The 19094-nt window shown below is 35.2% G+C and overlaps 1 protein-coding gene across 4 annotated transcripts; it reads left to right on the top strand.

Moving 5' to 3' along the window:
• The first annotated feature begins 1636 nt into the window (after nt 1–1636).
• On the top strand, nt 1637–19059 carry hacd1 (3-hydroxyacyl-CoA dehydratase 1). Of its 4 annotated transcripts, none has more exons than XM_079865058.1 (8): nt 1637–1793; nt 5391–5508; nt 6710–6728; nt 6819–6907; nt 7043–7164; nt 15240–15418; nt 17590–17685; nt 17828–19059. In XM_079865058.1, exons 1-7 carry the CDS (start codon nt 1675–1677, stop codon nt 17670–17672), a joined length of 729 nt encoding a protein of 242 aa, XP_079721184.1. In that variant the 5' UTR covers nt 1637–1674; the 3' UTR covers nt 17673–17685; nt 17828–19059. The 4 variants fall into 4 exon arrangements, with proteins under 4 accessions (XP_079721184.1, XP_079721183.1, XP_079721182.1 ...); XM_079865057.1 differs by having other exon boundaries at nt 17809–19059; XM_079865056.1 differs by having other exon boundaries at nt 17778–19059.
• Nucleotides 19060–19094: the final 35 nt, after the last annotated feature.

Genomic DNA, 19094 nt, shown 5'->3' with positions numbered 1-19094 from the left:
GGACTCAGCTCAGTGCGAAGACGCCAATGCCAGGCGGATGTCCGAAAAGCTGAAGCCACCCAATACCAGCTGGGACAAAAAGTTTAGCTCTCCACCCGCGACATCCGTCTTCGCTTGCCCTGCCATAAGCTGAGTCCCTGCTACATAGGTCCCTTCACTGTGCAGAGGCAGGTCAACGAGGTCGCCTACAGGCTCAACCTTCCACCTCACTACCGTATTTCACCTTCGTTTCATTTCTCCCTCCTGAAACCCTTCACTGAACCTCTGTCCTCTCCCCTACAGACCCTACCACGGACGAACTACCTCCTCCTCCAGATGTCGCTGACGAGGACCTAGTGTACCGGGGCAGGGCGGCGCCCGTGAGTACCTGATCGACTGGGACGGATATGGTCCAGAAGAACGCTCATGGGTGTCTCAGAATGACATCCTGGACCCGTTGGTTCTCACCCAGTTCCACGAAGATCACCCTGACCGTCCAGCCCCCCGAGGTCAAGGCCAACCCCGTCGCAGAGTCCATCAGCCGTCAGGAGCCGGCCATGGAGGAGGGGGTACTGTCACAGAGTCAGCCACACCGTCACAGCCCCAATCATCACTCAATCACGAACGACCCGCCCACTCGTTCACAATCACCTGACTCGCTGCACCTGCACTCCCTCGTCCACACACCCTTTATATGCCCCGCTCACCTTTCACTCCTCGTCTGGTCTCGTTGCAGTGTACACAATCTACTCACCTGAGATCGTCTCGTCCTGTCTCCAGTCTCCTGTCCGTCATCCTGTGTGCACCTAAACCTGTCTGTCTCCTCCTGTGTTTGTGACAGTTACGATCAGCCCCTATTAGAACTATGATATTCTAATATACTTCTAATTCTATTGAGAAACCGTTAGAAAAAGGTGAATAAAGACAGTCATGTGACTGACTATGTTTTGAACTATGCTGTATAGCTGTGTGTTGTCAAACAATCAAAAAATGCCATTATTTTATATGAAAAATTATATAATAGTATTTTATTGACAAAATATTTTAGTTTGTCTTGTGTATTTTTTTATTTTTTTATTTTGTGTTATGTCATATAGTCGTTACAATATACTCCACCTATGGGGCATGTTGTCACATTTCACTTCCATTCTTTCGGGGTAAATCAAGAAAAAAGTATACACTGTATTAATGAAACAAAACCACTTGTACTAGACATGTGAGAAATTAATGAGGAAAAACATTAATTCTCTAAACCTCAATAGGTTTACACAAACTGAGAAAGTCTAAAAGCGTTAGGTTGTGCCCTGCTCTCCTCTAGATCTATTTGAAAACATTAAAGAAAATAATCTGCCAAAAAGTTTATTAATTATAGGGTAAGTGAAGTTTTTAAAAAAAACATGTTAAAATAATAAAAAGGCATATCATAATGACTTCAATGAGAGTTTATGAGACGAATGGGGTGGAAAGTGAGAACCAGTATTGACTTCCAATTTGTTTGAATTTTCTATTTAAAAAAAAAAGAGATCAGTTTCAACCTGTCCACCTCATCATGACAAATGAATTATTATTTTTAGTTCATTGTGATAACATAAGTCTACATGATATCTCCAGATGTGCATGACTGAACAGGAGACCCCCCACCCCCACCCCACGAGTCTCCAGCTGTGCACGCGCGAGGCTCGTGCGTGTGGTGTCATGGCGTCCGGAGAGGAGGACGGGTCTGTCGAGGAGAAACAAACCAACAACAAGAAGAGAACAAAAGGCACAATCGCCACGGCATGGCTCACCTTCTACAACATCGCCATGACAGCCGGGTAACAGATCGCTTTGAGCTGCTTTTACTCACTGAATACACTCCTGTGTCTCTGAATACACTCTTGTGTCTCTGAATACACTCCTGTGTCTGTATATAGTTTCGCCGCATTGTAAATCACTCGACTGGTTGTTACTGAAAGCTACTTTTAAAGCTCTAAGAGAGACTATTGGGTTGCACTGTCATTGTTACAGTGTAATTATACATTTAAGTACTTAGTAATATTAATTAACTACATGCACTTACTCTAGGGATAGGGTAGGATTATGATTTGGTTTAGGTTATGTAATAATGCATAATTTACTGTTATTACTATGGTAAGTATGTAACATATGTAACAAGGACACTGTAAAATAAAGTGTTACCGACTGTTGCATTAAACCCGCACTGGGTGCAACTGTTAGTAGTGTTCTCTAGTGGTCAGCTGTTGGTTATACTGGGATATTCCTCTCACAAACCGAAGCTCAGTGTTTCCTAATACGGATCCGCGCGCGTCACCGCGATATGTTTAGAACTCGCTCGACTGGCGAAATTCAACAAAGAAGAATAAAAATGCACGATAATAATCACGAAGCCGTTATTCACTTCAGCGCGACTTCATCCAGTGTAAACTTCTCGATTCTTGTGAAAAACAATGCGTTTAATTCTATTGGGTAACACTTTACAATAAGGTTCATTATCATTATTTAATATATTAACTAACATGAACTAACAATGAGCGATACATTTGTTACAGTATTTATTAATCTTTGTTATTTTTGGTTAATAAAAATACAGCTGTTCATGTTAGTTCACACTGCATTAACTTAACAAATACAACCTTTGATTTTAATAATGTATTAATAAATGTTGAAATTAATATTAACTAAGATTAATAAATGCTGAAGAAGCATTGTTCATTCTTAGTTCATGTTAACTAATGAACCTTATTGTAAAGTGTTACCGGTAACACTTTATTTGACGGTGTCCTTGTTTCACGTTACTATTACTGAGTACTAACTATGAATTATACATAATTACATGATGCAACTAACCCTAAACTAACCCTCATCCTAATCCTAACCTTATAGTAAGTAATGTTGTTAATTATTATTACTCAGTACTTATAATTACACTGTAACACAGACTCCTTAAAATAAAGTGTTACCTTGTATTGAATGGTATGTCCTTGTAGTACAATTTTTAAAATATTTTTCTGTGAGAAAAAAAAAGGCTATCAATGACCATCTGAAATGAAGGCTTACTTAATGAAAATACACTTACTTTCTCCTTTATAAAGTTTACTTTGTACTAATGTCAAATTAAATTTTAAATCATTGTGTTTTAATCATTTTCCACCATGCGTACACTTATTGTGATGTTTTGACTAACATACTTAAGCACATGCAGCCTAAATCACAACTTCGCCATTACAAATGTGCAATAAATATATTTTATTACATGACATACAAGTTTCAGCAGAAATGACCATTCCATGTAAAATCAACCAAGGTTAAAAAAAAAAAAAAAATCCTGAAGAAAGATGAACATAAATAGTGATGAAAGCCAAAAAATTAAATGTCACAGATGTAATCTACTATTTGGTCAAGGGGGTCAAAAATGACAATTTTAGTAGGTCTATTCCTGAAATCTGTTGACTTTAGCAAGATTAGTTTCATTATATGCCAACAGTGACCGTTCAAAAATGGCAAGTTTATGCCCCAAGTTTGCATGCCTGTAAATCAAGAAGTATTAAAGATATCTTAATATACTTTCAGATTCTGGTTCTTGATAAAGTTGTCGTTTGCTATCTTCATTTTAAAGGCTCTGTATGGTTCAACGCCAGAGATGTGGAGATCTAAATGTGGCTCCGCGAGTAAATTGGTCAATTGTGCACATTTTCAGTGGTCAAGAACTGAATGTGGGTCACTGTGCACAGCTGATGCTTTTTATTTTAAGGGAAGAATAAATCATGTGGATTGTGGAAATTACAAATGTCAAACCTATGGCATACAAGTAGACACACTTCTCTGAGTGCCAAAGATGCACAGAAATTGAGTTGAGGGACATTAACTTGCTCTCAAAAGTGTATTTATATTTTAATCAGTTTCAGTGTTATTTGAATGAAAGGATTTTGTTCATGAAGCTTTCTGAAGCAGGCTAGAGTTCAAATACTACATGTTACCACACTGACATCCCAATATCTCTGGGATTTAACTATATAGGGCCTTACAAATTAAGATTCCATAAAGAAAGTTTATTAAGAATTAGAATAGAAGGATATTGAGATATCTCAACAGATCCAGTTACAGGCACGCAAACTTTGGAAAAACAATATTTATGGCACTCAGGTATATTCTATGCAATTGTGTTGATATATAAAAAAAAAAAACGAGATACAATTCTAGTTCCAACAATATTTGTTGTTCAGATATTCCTCTTTAAAATAAAAAGCATCAGCTGTGCACAGTGACCACTGAAAATGTGCACAATTGACCAATTTACTCGCGGAGCCACATTTAGATCTCCACATCTCTGGCGTTGAACCATACAGAGCCTTAAAAATGAAGATAGCAAACGACAACTTTATCAAGAACCAGAATCTGAAAGGATATTAAGATATCTTTAATACTTCTTGATTTACAGGCACAAGAAAACACAAGAAGTGCTTTTTGCCATTTTTGAACGGTCACTGTTGGCATATAATGAAAGTTATATTGCTAAAGTCAACAGATTTGACTAATAGACCTACTAATCTCTGTGAAAATAACATAATGATGCTGTCATCTTTCTAAAGTCTTTTTTACTCCGCTGAAATTTGGCTCCAAATCTGATGTAAAAATGGTCATTTTGACCCTCTCTCCACAAAGCAGTGGATTACTCTGTCAATGTACATTCATTACATTCAATATGTTGTCTTTTTCTTCATTTATGTATTGCTTTCACCAAATCTTTTTAATTTTTTTTTAGCTGTTGACCTTTGGTTGAGTTGACATGGAATGACCCTAAAGTTTGATAAAAATTATTTAGAAACTTAAGGCACAGATTAAAAAAAAATAAAAAATCAGTAGATGAAGTCACTTCCTGTCGAGCTCACCTGTATTCTGATGGTAACATGAACTACGGAAACGTTCCTCTAACGTTTGACAGAAAATCATAGAGTGGTTTTGAACGACACACCTTATTGTTAAGTTAAAATCATTTAAGTATTTTTTATAATTTTTTTTGTTAAATGATTTGCCCCAATATATGATAGTGCTCCCTCTCTTTAATATAAATGCCACTTAGTTTGATATTTGTTCTCCTATGCAATGACTTAAATGCATGTAAGTGTGATTTAATACTTTTTACTATGTATCTTTAGTTAAATATCTATTATTTGTCTAAGTAAACAAGACAAGCCCTTATATGGTGCTCTTTTTCCAATGTCAGCCATTTTGTAATAATTTCCAAAATCATAGTGGAGAAAATCTAGTGCAGTCCCATAATGCATACAGAAGTGCACAACCCATGTGCTCTCAACAACGATATAATGCCCATAATGCACTGTGAGTGTCATGTTTGGTGATTAGTTGTGTTAGCCGGTTGTATAGACGTTGTATGTGATGGTCTATTGCAGGTGGCTTGTACTGGCTGTTTCCATGGTCCGCTTTTACCTTCAGAAAGGATCCCATAAAGGCTTGTACAAACATATAGCAAGGACACTCAAATGTTTCCAGACATTTGCACTATTGGAGGTAAGATCAAATGCCTTTAACCACCATGATATGTGATATAAACCTTTATTTTATTTTATTTTCCAGTGTTGGAGTATCTTTTTGTCTATTAGTCAATCAACACCATCTCGAAAAAAAATAAAAACCTTCTCTGAACCCATTTCTTACCGTTTTACTATTTGTATTAACAATTGCTGAATGAGGTATTCTCAGGAAACAGTGCAATATGTGCCCTTTTTAAAAAAAATAACTTTTCCTCTTGAAAAAGTTTCCTCTTGCTTAAAGTCTTCCGTAACCACAACAGAAATAAACCAGTTTTTGAGTGGCAAATTCTATTAGCCCGAATCATCTGCATGTCAAACTGTCTCGCAGTAATCTTTCCTCATCATCACTCGCCCTGGTTTATTTAGGGATAATTTCAAACAGCACTTTTGCGCCCTTGAACTGTCTAATTATCTAAACTCACTGGTAAATAAAACTGACTGACTAGGTACTGTACTTCCAACAAACAGAACTCAAAAGAGGGCATGTATAGGGAAAATAATAGTGGTCCCAAAATCGAGCCCTGATGAACGCCACAAACTAAAGCGGCCGATTTAGAGGGAAAATTCCCTATATTCCCTTGTTACAACATAAAATGTCCTTTAGATAGAGGCATACCACTACTCCACGTTCCAAACAAGAGTGAGTGACTAAATCACTTCACAAAGGGCCAATCCACAAGGCTATGGTCACTTCATAGAAGTAATTTCACGATTCATTTTGATAACTGAGTGAAAACTGGTGATGTATTTGAGTGTCTTACAAGTATCTGGGATTTAAACTCATTTAAAACCAATTTGGCATTTTATTTTTTATTTTATTTTTGCTACAACAATCAGTAACACTTCAAAATACTGGTCTGTCATTAATAGGTAAATATGCAGGACTAATGAGTAGTACTACATTAACACTTCGGCTTCACTAATATGGAAAAATAATTAACTAATCAGTATGTAATATCACATTTAGGACTGAGGTAGTTATTAGGTAATCAATAATTACTGAATGTGATTAGCCTCATTAATTAACTATATACCATTTTTTTTGCAATGATGTTCAACAATTTATGGGACTGGGTAAAAAAGACATGAAACATCAGTTGAGTCTTTTAGCATGCTTGTGTCTATGTTCTGATCTATCTTCATTTCTTTTTCTTACGCTTTGGCTGTTTTTATTTCAGATCGGACACTGTGCAATTGGTATGTACTATACTTTAAAGTGCAATGATAACATATTTGATTCCAGGTATATAAAGATATTTTTCAGGTGTTGTTTTTGGTGTGTTAAAGGAATTGTGCGGACATCTGTAATTGTGACTGGGGTCCAAGTATGTTCTCGGATATTCATGGTCTGGTTTATTACAAACAGCATCAGACAGGTCGGTGTGCATGATGAGGACTTTAACTAATAATGTTCCCAATGGGAATTATGGGACATTTTCACTGTTCGCCAATCTCTAAATGGGCTGTTCAATTTTAAATATTGTTTTCTTTCATTTGAAACGCATGCTAAGATTCAGAACGAGGAGAGTGTGATCTTGTTCTTAGTGGTGTGGACGGTTACAGAGATCACTCGCTACTCTTTCTACACTTTCAACCTCATCCACCATCTGCCGTACTTCATCAAGTGGGCCAGGTACTCGAGACACTGCACGGTGTGGTTTATTGAGCATGCTGATACTCACAAGCACATGCTTTAGAGTTTCACAATATGGCTGCGTCCGAAATCGCATACTTTACATTTACATTACATTTATTCATTTAGCAGACGCTTTTCTCCAAAGTGACTTACAAATGAGAACATTAGAAGCAGTTAAACTAACAATAGGACAACAAATGTGCAAGTGCTATGACCCTTCCCAGTTTAATCTAACGCAGTACGTGTACTTTTTTTTTCTTTTTTTTTTAAGATAATAGATATAGAATAGAAGATAAAGTGTTAGTATTAATGGACCAAGTGTTGCCGAAAAAGATGCGTCTTGGGGGGGTTTGGATGTCTATCGGCTCGCTTTCGGGTTAAACTTTCCACGACTGCGCAACTGGGTTATAGGTTGCCAGGTTGAGGTGACAAACGGGTTGAAATTGTATATAGTGTGTGGATTGTGTGAATATAATGCATTTAATACACGATCTGGTCAACATTAGACAAACATATTGGTCCGATTATTCATAAAGGAGTTTGGGCCATGTACGGTAAATTACGGGAGTTTTCCGGGAGAAATAACAAACCGGGAGGGGTTCGGGAGATAGGGCTAAAAAACAGGAGAAACCTGGGAAAAACGGGAGTGTTGACAGGTATGAGTTAGGCAGATCATTCCACCAGCATGGAACAGACCAGAAATAGGTCAGAGAAAGAGATTTTGTGCCTCTCTGAGATGGCACCACAAGACGGCGTTCACTTGCAGAGCGCTGGGTTCTGGATGGCACATAAGTGTGGAGTAATGAGTTGAGGTAGGAGGGAGCAGGGCCTGTGGTTGTTCTGTAGGCAAACGCCAGTGACTTGATTTTGATGCGAGCGGCAACTGGCAACCAGTGCAGTTTAGTGAGGAGAGGAGTGACATGTGCTCTCTTCTGCTCGTTAAAGGGATAGTTCACTTTGAAATTAAATTTTGGTATGTTTTAGCTTACCTCAAGGGCATCCAAGATGTAGTTTCCGCAGTAGTTTCAATTTTTATATTTTTAACCGTTCTTGTCTGTCAGTCATATAATGCAGGTCTGTGGTCACTGTCTCAAAGAGCATGCACAGAGAAGTCCAAATTAAACAATTCCCCATCGTAAGTACACATTGATGGCCTAAGACACGAAACGAGCGGTTTGTGTGAGAAAATGAACAGTATTTATATCGTTTTTACCTCTTGTAAATAACCACGTCCAAGTGATCTGAGGGCGCGTGCTTCCGGCACTTTCTTTTTCTTGTTTTTTTTTTTTTACGGCGGATCGCAAACAAATATGTGCATTATCGCCACCTATCTCACAAATGGACCATTGACACTTTCCTATACTTCTTTAACCTATCAGCCGACATAAATTCCCCTTATTTACCCGCAGAGAGGCTTCATAGAATTTCATCCGGTATTTGAGCATAAATGTGTGTTTGCAGTGTGTGAACACAACCACCCTATAATGACAAAAATCCACCCACTCCTTTTTGTAACCCCCATAAAACCTCAACAGTCTCAAAATATAAGCATTTTTTATTTTCTGTACAATGTCATGTCACATTCCCCACTCACGACGGACATTCCCTGCTGACGGACACTAATTATACTCATATTTATTTAACTGTTAGATTTTGGTGTATTTGGCAGAGCAGTGGCTCGCCAGTGTAATAGATTTCTCCAATACATAAAATAAGTAAGCTTGACCAGAGTTCTTGTGGGGAGAAGAATTTATTGAAGGCTTGTAGTGTAGCAGTCCTTCAGCAGCGATGTTAGCATGTCGCCCTTCAGCAATCTTAACCCAAAGTTCTGAGTCTGAGACAGACCTTTATACATGAAGACAAAAGGGCTACAAACAAAGGAAAACTGTTAGGACCTCCCACAGGAGATCGATCTATACTGACACTGTTTTCAGTTGATTAAATCTAAGTCACAATCTGATGACTGAAAATACAAAATCTTTCAAACACACCATAACACTTACTATTCCCTTACATTTGTATATAACATACTGTACATACACATTGTCTTTTATATTTCTATATATTTTAATCATCTGTGTCTTGTCACTGTCGTTCTGTATGTGCTGTGGAAGCTTCTGTCACCAAGATAAATTCCTTGTAAACTATATTGCCAATTGCCACCCCTCCAAATGATTTAATTCAGGTGTTCAATCACTTCCAAGGCTACAGTTGTATAAATCCAGCACTAGTTATGCAGACGCTTCTACACACATCTGGGACAGAGCGGGTCGCTCTCAGGAGCTCAGTGAACTCAAGTGTGGTGCCATGATCGGTTTCCATCTTTGCAGTAAGTCCATTCGTGAGATTTCCTCATTACTAAATATTCCACGGTCAACTGTTAGTGGTATTATAAAGTGGGTGCAATTGGGAACAACGGCAACTCAAGTGGTAGGCCACGTAAAGTCCCAGAGCGGGTCATGCTGAGGCTCACGCTGTGTGCAGAAGTCGCCAACTTTCTGCAGAGTCAAGAGACACTGGACTCTAGAGCAGTGGAGACGTGTTCTCTGGAGTGACAAATCCCACTTCTCTGTCTGCCGATCTGATGCACGAGTCCGGGTTTAGCGGGTGCCAGGAGAACGGTGCTTGCCTGACTGCATTGTGCCCAGTGCAAAGTAACCAAGGCATTTCGGACAATTTCATTCTCCCAACTGTGTGGGAAGAGTTTGGGGATGTTCCAGTTCCAACATGACTGCGCACCAGTGCATTCACCCAAAGCAAGACCATAAACGCATGGATGAGGAACTGGACTGGCCTTCAGAGTCCTGACCTCAACCCGATAGAACATCTTTGGGATGAATTAGAGCGAAGATTGCGAGCCCGGCCGAGTGTCGTAGACATTGTGTTGGCCCAGATCCGGCCCACATCTGGCACGCGTGGAATCCACATGGCCCGGATGTGGCCCGGATCTGGACCGACACTATGTTGCTGTCTGGGCAGCCTTTCATCTCACTTGCACAAAAACACATTCAGTATTCCTTAAAATAAATAAAAAGTCAAATGCAAACAAATAAATATACTTTATATGTATTTAATCTCACTTTATTAACCAATATTTTTGCTGCTGACCTTTTATGATCCAATTCAACCATAGGATTAAGCAAACATGACTTTAGATAACCATCGCATTTCTTTCAGTTTGTTGTCTTTATTGCTGAAGTAAGAGTGTTTAACTTTCTTCTTCTGCGATCCAGAACAGCAGCACAGCTGAAAGGTTTGTTTGAGCGTACAAAATCTGCATCTTATTTCAGCCATTTCACTTCTGGTGCAAAAGGGCCTTTACATTCACCAAAATTAAACTTTTCTTTTTTCTTTTTTTGTTACTGAAAAACAAGCACGCCCAGGTCAGGAAAAAAGTAGTTCATTTTCATAAAAAGTAACTAAGTAAAGCAAGTAGTTACATTTTAGGGAGTAACTCAATATTGTCACATTACTTTTCATAAAAAGTAACTAAGTAAAGCAAGTAGTTACATTTTAGGGAGTAACTCAATATTGTAACACATCACTTCACAAAAAGTAACTAAGTAAAGCAAGTAGTTACATTTTAGGGAGTAACTCAATATTGTAACACATCACTTCACAAAAAGTATCTAAGTAAAGCAAGTAGTTACATTTTTAGGGAGTAACTCAATATTGTAACATTACTTTTCACAAAAAGTAACTAAGTAAAGCAAGTTACATTTTAGGGAGTAACTCAATATTGTAACACATCACATTTCACAAAAAGTAACTAAGTAAAGCAAGTAGTTACATTTTTAGGGAGTAATTCAATATTGTAACATTACTTTTCACAAAAAGTAACTAAGTAAAGCAAGTAGTTACATTTTAGGGAGTAATTCAATATTGTAACACTACTTTTCACAAAAAGTATCTAAGTAAAGCAAGTAGTTACATTTTTAGGGAGTAAGTCAATATTGTAACATTACTTTTCACAAAAAGTAACTAAGTAAAGCAAGTAGTTACATTTTAGGGAGTAACTCAATATTGTAACACTACTTTTCACAAAAAGTAACTAAGTAAAGCAAGTAGTTACATTTTAGGGAGTAACTCAATATTGTAACACATCACTTCACAAAAAGTATCTAAGTAAAGCAAGTAGTTACATTTTTAGGGAGTAACTCAATATTGTAACATTACTTTTCACAAAAAGTAACTAAGTAAAGCAAGTTACATTTTAGGGAGTAACTCAATATTGTAACACATCACATTTCACAAAAAGTAACTAAGTAAAGCAAGTAGTTACATTTTAGGGAGTAACTCACTATTGTAACTACTTTTTACAAAAAGTAACCAAGTAAAGCAAGTAGTTACATTTTTAGGATGTAACTCAATATTGTAATACATTACTTTTCACAAAAAGTAACTAAAGCAAATAGTTACGTTTTAGGGAGTAACTCAATATTGTAACATTACTTTTCACAAAAAGTAACTTAGTAAAGCAAGTAGTTACATTTTAGGGAGTAACTCAATATTGTAACATTACTTTTCACAAGTAACTAAGTAAAGCAAGTAGTTACATTCTAGGGAGTAACTCAATATTGTAACATTACTTTTCACAAAAAGTAACTAAATAAAGCAAGTAGTTACATTTTAAGGAGTAACTCAATATTGTAAAATACTTTTCACAAAAAGTAACTAAGTAAAGCAAGTAGTTACATTTTAGGGAGTAACTCAATATTGTAACACTACTTTTCACAAAAGTAACTAAGTAAAGCAAGTAGTTGTGGCGCAATGGATAAGACACATGCCTTTGGTGTGAGAGACCCGGGTTCGAATCCACTGTGAGACACCAATGTGTCCCTGAGCAAGACACTTAACCCCTAGTTGCTCCAGAGGCGTGCGACCTCTGACATGTATAGCAATTGTAAGTCGCTTTGGATAAAAGCGTCAGCTAAATGAATAAATGTAAATGTAAGTAGTTACATTTTAGGGAGTAACTCAATATTGTAACTACTTTTTACAAAAAGTAACTAAGTAAAGCAAGTAGTTACATTTTTAGGATGTAACTCAATATTGTAACATCACTTTATACAAAAAAATAACAAAGTAAAGCAAGTAGTTACATTTTAGGGAGTAACTCACTATTGTAACTACTTTTTACATAAAGTAACCAAGTAAAGCAAGTAGTTACATTTTTAGGATGTAACTCAATATTGTAATACATTACTTTTCACAAAAAGTAACTAAAGCAAATAGTTACGTTTTAGGGAGTAACTCAATATTGTAACATTACTTTTCACAAAAAGTAACTTAGTAAAGCAAGTAGTTACATTTTAGGGAGTAACTCAATATTGTAACATTACTTTTCACAAGTAACTAAGTAAAGCAAGTAGTTACATTCTAGGGAGTAACTCAATATTGTAACATTACTTTTCACAAAAAGTAACTAAATAAAGCAAGTAGTTACATTTTAAGGAGTAACTCAATATTGTAAAATACTTTTCACAAAAAGTAACTAAGTAAAGCAAGTAGTTACATTTTTAGGGAGTAATTCAATATTGTAACTACTTTTCACAAAAAGTAACTAAGTAAAGCAAGTAGTTACATTTTTAGGGAGTAACTCAATATTGTAACACATTACTTTTCACAAAAAGTAACTAAGTAAAGCAAGTAGTTACATTTTAGGAAGTAACTCACTATTGTAACTACTTTTTACAAAAAGTAACTAAGTAAAACAAGTAGTTACATTTTTAGGATGTAACTCAATATTGTAACATTACTTTTCACAAAAAGTAATTAAGTAAAGCAAGTAGTTACATTTTAGGGAGTAACTCAATATTGTAACATTACTTTTCACAAGTAACTAAGTAAAGCAAGTAGTTACATTCTAGGGAGTAACTCAATATTGTAACATTACTTTTCACAAAAAGTAACTAAATAAAGCAAGTAGTTACATTTTAAGGAGTAACTCAATATTGTAAAATACTTTTCACAAAAAGTAACTAAGTAAAGCAAGTAGTTACATTTTTAGGGAGTAATTCAATATTGTAACTACTTTTCACAAAAAGTAACTAAGTAAAGCAAGTAGTTACATTTTTAGGGAGTAACTCAATATTGTAACACATAACTTTTCACAAAAAGTAACTAAGTAAAGCAAGTAGTTACATTTTAGGAAGTAACTCACTATTGTAACTACTTTTTACAAAAAGTAACTAAGTAAAACAAGTAGTTACATTTTTAGGATGTAACTCAATATTGTAACATTACTTTTCACAAAAAGTAATTAAGTAAAGCAAGTAGTTACATTTTTAGGATGTAACTCAATATTGTAACACTACTTTTCACAAAAAGTAACTAAGAAAAGCAAGTAGTTACATTTTAGGGAGTAACTTAATATTGTAACATTACTTTTCACAAAAAGTAACTAAGCAAGTAGTTTCATTTTAGGGAGTAACTCAATATTGTAACACTACTTTTCACAAAAAGTAACTAAGTAAAGCAAGTAGTTACATTTTTAGGATGTAACTCAATATTGTAACATCACTTTATACAAAAAATAACTAAGTAAAGCAAGTAGTTACATTTTAGGGAGTAACTCACTATTGTAACTACTTTTTACAAAAAGTAACCAAGTAAAGCAAGTAGTTACATTTTTAGGATGTAACTCAATATTGTAATACATTACTTTTCACAAAAAGTAACTAAAGCAAATAGTTACGTTTTAGGGAGTAACTCAATATTGTAACATTACTTTTCACAAAAAGTAACTTAGTAAAGCAAGTAGTTACATTTTAGGGAGTAACTCAATATTGTAACATTACTTTTCACAAGTAACTAAGTAAAGCAAGTAGTTACATTCTAGGGAGTAACTCAATATTGTAACATTACTTTTCACAAAAAGTAACTAAATAAAGCAAGTAGTTACATTTTAAGGAGTAACTCAATATTGTAAAATACTTTTCACAAAAAGTAACTAAGTAAAGCAAGTAGTTACATTTTTAGGGAGTAACTCAATATTGTAACACATTACTTTTCACAAAAAGTAACTAAGTAAAGCAAGTAGTTACATTTTAGGAAGTAACTCACTATTGTAACTACTTTTTACAAAAAGTAACTAAGTAAAACAAGTAGTTACATTTTTAGGATGTAACTCAATATTGTAACATTACTTTTCACAAAAAGTAATTAAGTAAAGCAAGTAGTTACATTTTAGGGAGTAACTCACTATTGTAACACATTACTTTTCACAAAAAGTAACTAAGTAAAGCAAGTAGTTACATTTTTAGGATGTAACTCAATATTGTAACACTACTTTTCACAAAAAGTAACTAAGAAAAGCAAGTAGTTACATTTTAGGGAGTAACTTAATATTGTAACGCATTACTTTTCACAAAAAGTAACTAAGTAAAGCAAGTAGTTACATTTTAGGGAGTAACTCAATATTGTAACATTACTTTTCACAAAAAGTAACTAAGTAAAGCAAGTAGTTACATTTTAGGGAGTAACTCAATGTTGTAACATTACTTTTCACAAAAAGTAACTAAGTAAAGCAAGTAGTTACATTTTAGGGAGTAACTCAATGTTGTAACATTACTTTTCACAAAAAGTAACTAAGTAAAGCAAGTAGTTACATTTTAGGGAGTAACTCAATGTTGTAACATTACTTTTCACAAAAAGTAACTAAGTAAAGCAAGTAGTTACATTTTTAGGAAGTAATGCAATATTGTAACAAATTACTTTTAAAAGTAACTTTCCCCAACACTGCTAATTCTCCAAAACAGTGGTTACAAACCCTGATCCTGGAGGTCTGTAGTTTCGAAACACTGCTTTGAAGACCTTTGCGAATCATTTGTTTGTAAACCAGTGATTCTGAGCGAGTATCAAACTGCCAAAGTCACGTGATTTCAGTAAACAAGGCTTTGTTACGTCGGTGGACCAGGACCAGCCAATATGCATGTGTCTCGCAATATTAATAACTTTCCCCAACACTGAGTTACATAATAATTGTTGATGTGTGTGTTTGTGTGGTTAAAATGTGTGATGTCGCATTTATTTTCCTGCTTTGTCTTTTTCTTATCTCCTGTTTTCCTCAGGTATAACATGTTTATTGTCATGTACCCCCTGGGAGTCGTTGGTGAACTGCTGACCATACAAGCTGCCTTACCGTACGTCCGGAGATCAGGCATGTTCTCCCTCAGGCTTCCCAACAAATACAACGTGTCCTTTGACTATTACTACTTCCTGATCATCGTCATGCTGTCCTACATCCCATGTAAGAACTCAATGAAACACAAGACCAGCTGAATGCTACTGTCTAATCCTGCTAATAATCTGCTACACTATTTATCTATCTATGTGTCTATCTATCTATCCTTATTTAAGCTTATTTACCATTCTAATATATCTTATTTCATCTATGATGCTAGCAATGTGCTAATTAATTCTAGCAACGTGCTAAAACATGCTAGCCAACTGATAAAACATACTAGCAACATGTTAATTCATGCTAGCAACATGTTAAATGATGTTAGCAATGTGCCAATTCATGTTAGCAATGTGTTAAAACATGTTAATTCATGTTAATTCATGTTAGACATGTCAATTAGATGTGTTAAAACTTGTTCATTTATCTATCTATCGGTCTATCCTTATTTAAGCTGCCATTCTATCTAATATTTCTAATTTATCTATCATGCTAGCAATGTGCTAATTAATGCTAGCAACGTGCTAAAACATGCAAGCCAACTGATAAAACATACTAGCAACATGTTAATTTATGCTAGCAACACGTTAAATCATGCTAGCAATGTGCTAATTTATGTTAGCAATGTGTTTAAACATGTTAATTCATGTTAGCAATGTTAAAACATGCTAATTAATACTAAACTGAGCATGACTGAGTGTCTACAGTTGCATTGGTAACTATAAACTATTGCTTTTGCATGATGTTTCGTTCTGTCACCTAGTGGCACGAATAAGTGCGAGATCATTGCCGTTTTGTCTGACTCAACATCAAACGTACTGAGTGCTCTTTTGCTGAGTACTATGTAAATTACAGTATCTCTGTTATGATTGCTGCTTGCAATGGTTTGATTTTAGTGTAGATAAACTTGTGGGATGGTGTTAAAGCTTTAGAAGCCAAGGCTGATTTTTTTATTAGTTTAAGTTCTTTTTACGTTACCAACGTGCTAAAACATTATAGCAAACTACTAAAACATACTAGCAATTTGTTAATTCATGTTAGCAATGTGCTAATTCATGTTAGCAATGTGTTAAAACATGTTAATTAATGTTAGTAATGTTAAAACATGGTATTTCATGATAGCAAAATGCTAAAACATGCTAGGAAATGCTAGTTAATACTAACAACCTGTTAAAACATGCTAGCAAAACATGATAATTAATGTTAACAACGTTAATTCATGTTAACAAAATGCAAAAACATGTTAAAAATGTGTTAACTTGCTAGTAAAAACATAATTAATGTTAACCACATGTTAATTCATGTTAGCAATGTGTTAAATCATTCTAATTAATACTAAAAACCTGTTAAAACATGCTAGCAAAACATGATTATTCATGCTAGCAACATGTTAAAACATGCTTGAAATGTTAAAACATCCTAGCAACATGATAATTAATGTTAACATGTTAATTAATGTTAACAAAATGCAAAAACATGTTAGAAATGTGTTAACTTGCTAGTAAAAACATGATAATTCATGCTAGCAACATGTTTTTTAATACTAAAAACCTGTTAAAACATGTTTGCAAAATGATAATTAATGTTAACAACATGTTAATTGATGTTTTCAATGTGTTAAAACATGCTAATTAATACTAAAAACCTGTTAAAACATGTTAGCAATACATGATCATTCATGCTAGCAACATGTTAATTAATGTTAGTAATGTTAAAACATGGTATTTCATGTTAACAAAATGCTAGGAAATGCTAGTTAATACTAACAACCTGTTAAAACATGCTAGCAAAACATGATAATTAATGTTAACAACGTTAATTCATGTTAACAAAATGCAAAAACATGTTAAAATGTGTTAACTTGCTAGTAAAAACATGATAATTAATGTTAACATGTTAATTCATGTTAGCAATGTGTTAAATCATGCTAATTAATACTAATTCATGCAAGCAACATGTTAAAACATGCTAGCAACATGCTTTTTAATACTAAAAACCTGTTAAAACATGTTAGCAATACATGATCATTCATGCTAGCAACATGTTAATTAATGCTAACAACATGCTACCCACATGTTAATTCATGTTAACAACATGCTAATTCATGCTAGCAATGTCGTTCTTTCCCTTTCCACTTCACTAAATTCAGAGCTTTTAAAACTTTCAGACTTTAATACGGCTTTGTGAAGCCAACACACTAGTTTGTCCCGATGAACTGATGTTGTGTGCTTCTCTTCCAGTGTTTCCTCAGCTCTTCTTCCACATGCTGCGTCAGAGGAGGAGGGTTCTTCACGGAGAAGTCATAGTAGAGAAAGATGAGTAGAAGCAATCCCCAGGTAGCCGTCCGATATTTGAGAAAAGTTTATAATAAAACAATTAAATATGAATCAATTCTACTACTATTAGTTACGGTCGATATTCCCAGCAGAGCCCTTCATTAAGGTTCACCACTCTTCCAGTTGTGTTTCATTTCACAAGGACGGAATCACTTCATTGGTCAGAGGAGATCTGGAGGACGAGGACGATGGAGGATCCTCGTCTGTTTGAGGAAGAGCACTGGACTGGAATCTGGCATTACTAACGATGATCCGGTGTAATCTCCCCTGATCTGGACTGTATTGTGGTTTGTGTAGTTGCAGGGACGCTTGGGTGAACCATTCCACAAATTCACTTTGGTTTTCTCATCCATGTTCTTGGAAGGACAGATTAGAGATTAAAATAATTAATACGTATCCATCGGAAGGTGGTGTTATAGCAGACTCTTCAGTACAATAGCAAAACCTGTGGGACTGACAAAACTATGTATAGACTGTTATTTTTGTATCGCTTGGCTACCACAATGTCATTCACACGCAACCGGTATTAAAAAAGCATGTAACTCAAATGAACATACATGTATTAATATACACTTTAAGGGGTTTATCTGTTTAGTGTTTATGAAAGAGATATCATGTTGAAGGTTATCAATTATCTTAAGTCTGAGAACTGATTCTCTAGAATTAATAGTAATATTCAAGAATGTTTTGAATATAACACCAGGTGTAATGTGATAAAAGCTCATCAACCATGTTCAGTGTTTTGTCCAAACCCGCCGCTGAGACTGTGAGAAGCAACAACATTTGGTCCATTGATCGGTTTCTGTTTTCATCATGTGACCCACTCCTCATTTATATCATACGAGTGTGACTTTTGGCCCAATATACGAGCAGTTTGGCATTTAGTTTGGACAGAAAATGACTTGCTATGTTAGGACACATTTTGTACACTTCTTCCGCTAGTATGCACTATGATTATCTCTGTTGCTTCAGTGTTTACAATCCAAACTAGAGGAAATAAACTGGGAAAGGTTTGTACAGTGCTCTGGAAAACAAGCAGCACATGTTCGGTTCATCCAAGACTAGTTGTTGCTAAAACTTTTGCTCATTTGGCTCTCAGACCTTCTGTGTTGTTGTTTTGTTTGTTTTATTTATAATTTTATTTTTTTCTGTAAGAAACTTGAGTTCACAGCTCTCTTGAGTTCACAGATTCTCTCTACGGTGCTTCATTATTGTATTCTTCTGTGCAGCTGAGGAGAGAAGTGGACATCATTAGATAGAATTCTGAAGAACATTTTCATGTGATTTAAATCAATACCTGGTAATTGTTCTGATTGAATAAAGGTCTTGAATAAAGAATGAAAGAAACAATAAAAAGAACTATGACTATATGTACTTAAAGGGCTGGTTGATTATGATTTGACTTTTCT

The sequence above is a fragment of the Squalius cephalus genome (genome assembly GCF_949319135.1).
Source record: "Squalius cephalus genome assembly, chromosome: 3".
In the NCBI taxonomy this organism is placed as follows: Eukaryota; Metazoa; Chordata; class Actinopteri; order Cypriniformes; family Leuciscidae; genus Squalius; species Squalius cephalus.
The sequence above is the reverse complement of the archived record's forward strand: the minus strand, read 5'-3'. Positions and strand labels throughout refer to the sequence as shown.

Coding starts and splice junctions, on each gene's coding strand:
- hacd1 (XM_079865058.1), top strand. CDS start 1,675: ATGGCGTCCGGAGAGGAGGACGGGTCTGTCGAGGAGAAACAAACCAAC. Junction 1,794..5,390: donor AACATCGCCATGACAGCCGG/GTAACAGATCGC, acceptor GGTCTATTGCAG/GTGGCTTGTACTGGCTGTTT. Junction 7,165..15,239: donor TACTTCATCAAGTGGGCCAG/GTACTCGAGACA, acceptor TGTTTTCCTCAG/GTATAACATGTTTATTGTCA.